The sequence below is a fragment of the Aptenodytes forsteri genome, unplaced genomic scaffold, assembly GCF_000699145.1.
Source record: "Aptenodytes forsteri isolate BGI_AS27 unplaced genomic scaffold, ASM69914v1 Scaffold155, whole genome shotgun sequence".
Classification (NCBI taxonomy): domain Eukaryota; kingdom Metazoa; phylum Chordata; class Aves; order Sphenisciformes; family Spheniscidae; genus Aptenodytes; species Aptenodytes forsteri.
In genome coordinates this window covers 5,542,687-5,548,686 of record NW_008794446.1, presented here as the reverse complement: position 1 = coordinate 5,548,686, position 6,000 = coordinate 5,542,687, and the positions used below count along the sequence as shown (strand labels likewise).

Below are 6,000 nucleotides of genomic sequence, written 5' to 3'. Positions count from 1 at the left end.
AAAAAAAAAAAAAAAAAAAAAAAAAAAAAAAAAGCACACAAAAAAAGACTGTGAACAGTTATGATTTCTTCTTACAAATACAGTGGAAACTCTTTGTCCTGGAACTCACTGATCCAAATGATGTGTTACCACAACTCCATCTTGCTGCTATTTTTGTTACTTCTGGCAGCAAAAGAATTCTTACTGTACTAAATGCATTTTAAAGTTGCTGTTCTTTTTTTAAACTGAAATACTCTTTCTTGTTACAAATTCATGATGTATTTAAGTACACACTTGGACTATCAACCACCACATATACTCCTCTGAACAAGTGAAAACTGGCACAGTCCACAAATGTTTTAGAGTTTAAGGGGTAAGAGCTGTTCAAGTCAAAGGATTCTGTTGACAACAAATGTATACAAACTGGAATGGAAATTAGAAGCTTTCAGAGATAAAGTTCCTAGAACAGCTTTCTAACCAGCAATAGAGACAAAATTCCCATTATTTCCCAAGAATTCCTTTTCCTATCACAAAAGTGATTATCTGATGCAGTAGCCTCTGTCAGAACAAAAAAATTTCTTTCTCTCATACAGATAGTTTCTTCTAATCCTTTATTCCTACACTGAAATGGTATACTGGCTGATGTGCTGGATCATACAAACTATTTACAAGGAAGGAATCAAACCTTCCATTGCAAGATCCTAATGGAAGGCAAGAAAAGGTCTATAACCCTGTTTTGAAGAAGAGTTGCTAAACAAGTTTTATCTCTCAGTAAAGGTATCCATGGGATGAAGCAGGTTGCCATGTAGTACCTTTAATTTAAAAATTCTTGCTGTTTTTTTGTAGAGGAATAAAGCATAGTGAGTTCCATCTATTGTGCTGTTAATGGAATTTGCCTACTTTATTTTATGAATCACTAATAACTACTCACTTTTACTGATGAAAGAAGTCAGAAGATATTTAGCAGGATGAGAAAGGTGTGTGTCCTAACTGATCGTTCCATTTTGGCTGGCATGAAGCCTTCTCATTCAATAAAAAGAGGAGTCTTGTTGTTCAGGCCAGCGAGGGCATCTAATAAACTACTAGACTCCACTTGGATAACAGTTGAAATTTTTCTCTGATGGAAGACATGAGGGAGCATAGAGTTTTTATAAATAATTGTTTTCTAGATCCTAATATCTCTAGTAACCAGTGTTAGAAGAACGTTTTTGTCAGCCTGAATGGAAGGATAGAGTCTAATCTTGAGCCTCTGGTAACCTCCAGCAATAACATTTGATTACCTCTGAAATTTGTGGGGTGGGGCAGGACCTGTCGCCAATGAAAGAACGTGCTACCTTCCCAGAAATTTTCAGCTGAGGTATTTCACACACATGTGCAAACATAGCACATCTGTCTGTACGCCTCCTGAATTAGTCATGTGTATATATGAGCACAGTCACATTTCCAAGGTTCATTGTGGTATTCCAGGATCTACACTCAGGTGTTCCAAAATTCCAGGATTTAGATCAAGCCATTTTTTGTATTAGCCTCTACAGTAAGAGAGCCCAGGGACTCCATCTCCTCCTTAACAGAAAATGTTTCCTTGGCAGTTACAGCCAGTGAGCACTGGCAGTGAAGTATGTTTGGATAAATACATATTGATGTCTGAATAGTAGTAGTTTTGTTTCTTCAGCATGTTTTCTTTTTTCTCACTGACTTTCAGCAAAGGTAGAAACAAAATGATGCTCCCTTGTTTTTATTGGATGTGCTTCCCCAATTACAGTGTAAATTTTACCTGCTAGTTTACTCAACTGAGTATGTGTTTTCTGGATAAGTTAGGGCAGGCATATATAAAATGTATGTTTCATTATCAAAACAGGCTAGCATTTGGCACCCAACTTAAAGCTCTTTTTTATTTCGCACTTGTATCATCATCACTTGTAAAATTATTGTAAAATGGCATTGCAAAATAAGTGAGTGAAGAGAAATTAACAGTACAAATGGTATTCATGAAACTAGTAGCTTTTTCCATAGGAAGAAATGTCTCAAAATTTAGTTATTTTCACTTTTTTTTTTAACAGCTATTAGAAAAGGGCCTTCCCAGTATGCAACAGTCCCTCTTACAGATGATCTACAGTCTTCTTAGTTATATGGACCTGTCAGCTATTCCTGTGAAACAGTTTAACATGGAAGTGCTAAAAACCATTGAAAAATATGTACAGGTAAATACCATGTTCTTTATATTAACATAGGAACTTAGCAGTATTTATTATTGTAAGTTGATTTTCTTTATAAGAATTTAAGACTAGATTAGCAGGGAGGACTGCAACTGTCCAGTGTGGTATCTAGTTTATAAACATCCTGATGCCTAACAGACTGCACATCCCCAGATGCCCAGCTGTGCGTTCACTGTGTGGGAAGGGTTACGCTGCAGCTACGCTACATCGGGAGCAAGCTTAATACCAGGCAGAGCCTGACTGACCACTCTTTTTAATTATTAGCATGAGGGAGATGGGGCATAAGCACTTCCCTTCAGAGACTTCTGCACCTAATTCTTGGCAAGTGCAAAATACATGTTTCTACTAGGAATTCACAGCTGTAAAGAGCCTGTGTCAAGTCAGCTTGTCTGTTAAATGGGAATTCTGTAATGGCCCTTATGTTTATTCATACTGATTAAGGTATTCAGGTAGGAGATTTTAAATCCTTTGCCAAATTGGACTTGCACTCGGGTCTCCCAGGTTGCAGGCCAGTTCCCTAACATACACCTTAGGCAAGTCTTGGTCTCTGCTGTTGAAATTATTCTGCAAGTACGTACCTTGTCAGTGGCCAAGAGAGAGAAAGAATAGTAATATTCCAGTTCCACGTTTTTATTATGTGGCAAAAAATATCACTGTAAAATGTAAATAATCTTGAATGTGTGTGAATCTTTCTTTCCATTTGCTGATTAAATATACCTATTTTTAGAGCATCCACTGGAGAGAAGCCTTGAATATCCTGAAGTTGGTAGTTTCTCGTTCTGCCAGTTTAGTTTTACCATCCTATCAACACAGCGATCTTTCAAAAATGGAAATACATCGAGTGTGGAACAGTGCCTCCAAGGAGCTACCAGGAAAGACTTTAGAGTTTCATTTTGATATTTCAGAGGTACTATTTGTGATTCTGCTACTTGAAACCTTACTTCTGTCATTTGATAATCCTAAAACATGTGTTGTAGCTCCTTAAGAAAGCTGAAAAACTGGGAAAGACAGGAAAATTACAAAACTGAAAGTCTCTTAAATTCTCCTCGATCCACAGTGACATATTTAATGACCGATGCTGGAGGGCTTTTTCTGGATTTTCATTAGATTTTTGGGAGGAAGGAATTATTAGTTGTGTTTAAAATTATCTGGTGGAAAAGCTATGTTGCAGTTATGCCAACTGTAATATATAAGTGTACTATATGTATAAAATCCCCCTCCAAGTTTTATATTTAGTGTACTATATGTATAAAATCCCCCTCCAAGCCTTTTATATTTGGATGCCAGCGTTCTCTGTAACTGTTAAACATAGAAGTATGTCCTTTAAGGGAGTACTTTCTGACATCTGACTGAATTCTTTTACAGCACTCTTTATCCTGCAAACCCTGTACACCTTTTAATCTTATAGAACTGAATGGTCCTATTGACTTTAATGGGCAACTCTATAGTTTTGAACCTGCATGACTTTGCAGCTTTATAGACTTTATCATATAAATAATAGTGAGACTTTGGGTTAAAAGGAAATATGAATATAAAAAGGCATCTTGTACTATTTGTACAAGATAAAGAGTTTCTTCTTGTTGTTTCATGTAGGTATAGTTCTAGAAAATGCTGAGCATCCTATCGTCAATCCAAGAAAACATTTTGCTGTGTGTTGGAACAGGGCCAGAGTGCTCAGCACTTGTAGGAAAAACCTGTTAAAAACCATGTGCAAGAAATGTGGATTTGAAATAAATTTCATCAGCTTTCTGAGTTTTTTGCTGCTTCTTATGTTAGAAACTAGTTTGACAGTTGCTTTGAGTATTACCTATTCATGAGCATAAGCACTAGCTACTAGGTATGGCAATAGTTACTGAGACGTTCACAGTGGGAAATAATATACATACTGAGTGACATGAAATTTGGTGCACTCTTTGTTTTACCCCTGTATATGATCTTCAGAGTAATCTTTTCCTGCAGCTGAAGTAATATGTCCCATTATAAGTTCATCCTGGAGCATAGTACTAGTGAATAATTACTCTCTATTTCAGACTCCGATTATTGGGAGACGGTATGATGAGCTGCAAAGTTCTTCTGGACGAGATGGTAAACCCAGGGCAATGGCTGTCACCCGAAGCACTTCTTCAACTTCATCAGGATCTAACTCCAATGTCCTTGTTCCTGTGAGCTGGAAGAGACCCCAGTATTCTCAGGTAAACTCCTTTAAAGTAGCCCACTATTCATTAACAAGTTGCACTCGGAGCAGCTAAATTAACGCACACTAAGTTCTTAAATGCTTGTGCCCTCTGACCCCTACGCAGTGTTCCTGTCTGGCTGGGGCAGTGGCAGCACAGCATCTGACTGACTGTGTGTGCTGAATGTCTTTCTTGGACTTAGAAACGGACTGAGTTATGTCTCTCTTCTCTCCAGCCAGTGGTTTTCTTTCAACCTGTAGGAAATGCATCTCTTTAAGACCTCTAACTCTAGGTCAGATTTAGCTAAGAATGACAGGTGAGTTGAGATATTAGCAAGGAGAGCAGATAGACAGCATGTGCAACTTTCTAAGTGTTGTTTTCATGGGAAATCAGGTAAAAAGAATTCCTTGGAACAATTTTCCTAAAAGTGATGTTTGATTACCGTATTGATTTTGGTTATCTGCCAGTTAAAATAAAACCATGCAGAATAAATGCATTTATTGTTGTTTTTTTTAATATGGCAGATTATATAGCAGTGACTCAAGCCCAATTCTATTTATGCATGTGCTTAATTTTAAGCTTCTGAACTGTTCTTTTGAAGCGATGCACACAATTCAATGCTTCCTTATTATGCTCAGTGGAATTAATAGGCTAATTTAAAAATAATGAACAGCAAAATCATTAACAGCTATTTTTATGTTTCCTCATATGCATAGTTGCTCTGAAAGCAACCCTTTGAGCACTTAATGACTAATTCTATGGTTGGGTCCTCCTAATTAAAAATTGTTAATGTATGTTTCTAGCCACTGGGAGAACGGGTGGTTAAAAAAATGCTCACTGGAGAAATGTCTTGTTTTCTAGAAAAGGACAAAGGAAAAGCTGGTGCATGTCCTTTCTCTATGTGGTCAGGAAGTTGGGCTGAGTAAAAACCCTTCAGTAAGTAGCCTTGTATTGACCATTTCTTTGTTTCATTGTGTCCTAAACTTTAAAAGTGAAGAACTTTGTTTCCCAGAGTTGCTGATCTGATTTGCATAGCATCATGTCACATTACTATCATTGTCATTTGTTCTGGCCCATGCCACATTTCTCAGCATATAGACCAGTGAGTGAATGGCCCTCTCACTTAAAGATGATTTACTTACAGAGCTACATATGGTTTTTCTGTGAGACATCTGTGATGCTATAGGTTTTACTTATGCCATCTCAGTGGGTAGAGAGTAATGACCTCTGGTATTACCAATCTAGAGCCTTTATAAAGTAAAAAATTAAATTACAGAAATAAAACTGGGGGGGGTGTCTGATTTTTGCATTAGATAGTAGTTCTGATGTTACTCTTTAAAAATTAATATTACCTGGTGCCAGGAAATGGGCAATAGATCATCCAGGGTAGGAAGCTCTTAAAATAGTTATTAAATATTTTCTACAGAGAAAGGAAAATTTCTGAATGTTTTTGAATATGTTGTATGTCACTTAAATTATGGTGAACAGGTCCTTCATTTCTGCAAAACGGGGACCGTTTAATTTTCGCAACTAAATTGCAGATATAATTATTTTTGGTAGGAAAGGAAAAATTGTAGCTTGTTGTGTTTTCTAATCTTTACATATTTTTGAACATCATTTTTAACTAGAGT

At 36.8% G+C, this 6,000-nt stretch overlaps 1 protein-coding gene across 1 annotated transcript in view; it reads left to right on the top strand.

The window, feature by feature from the left end:
* Positions 1–6,000, top strand: part of LOC103907945 (protein furry homolog) — a 187,804-nt gene that overhangs the window by 147,849 nt on the left and 33,955 nt on the right. The window contains exons 47-50 of the mRNA XM_019474859.1: positions 2,040–2,180; positions 2,923–3,102; positions 4,226–4,387; positions 5,231–5,305. Coding sequence (XP_019330404.1) covers positions 2,040–2,180; positions 2,923–3,102; positions 4,226–4,387; positions 5,231–5,305 — 558 coding nt within the window. The remainder of the gene's footprint in view (positions 1–2,039; positions 2,181–2,922; positions 3,103–4,225; positions 4,388–5,230; positions 5,306–6,000) is intronic.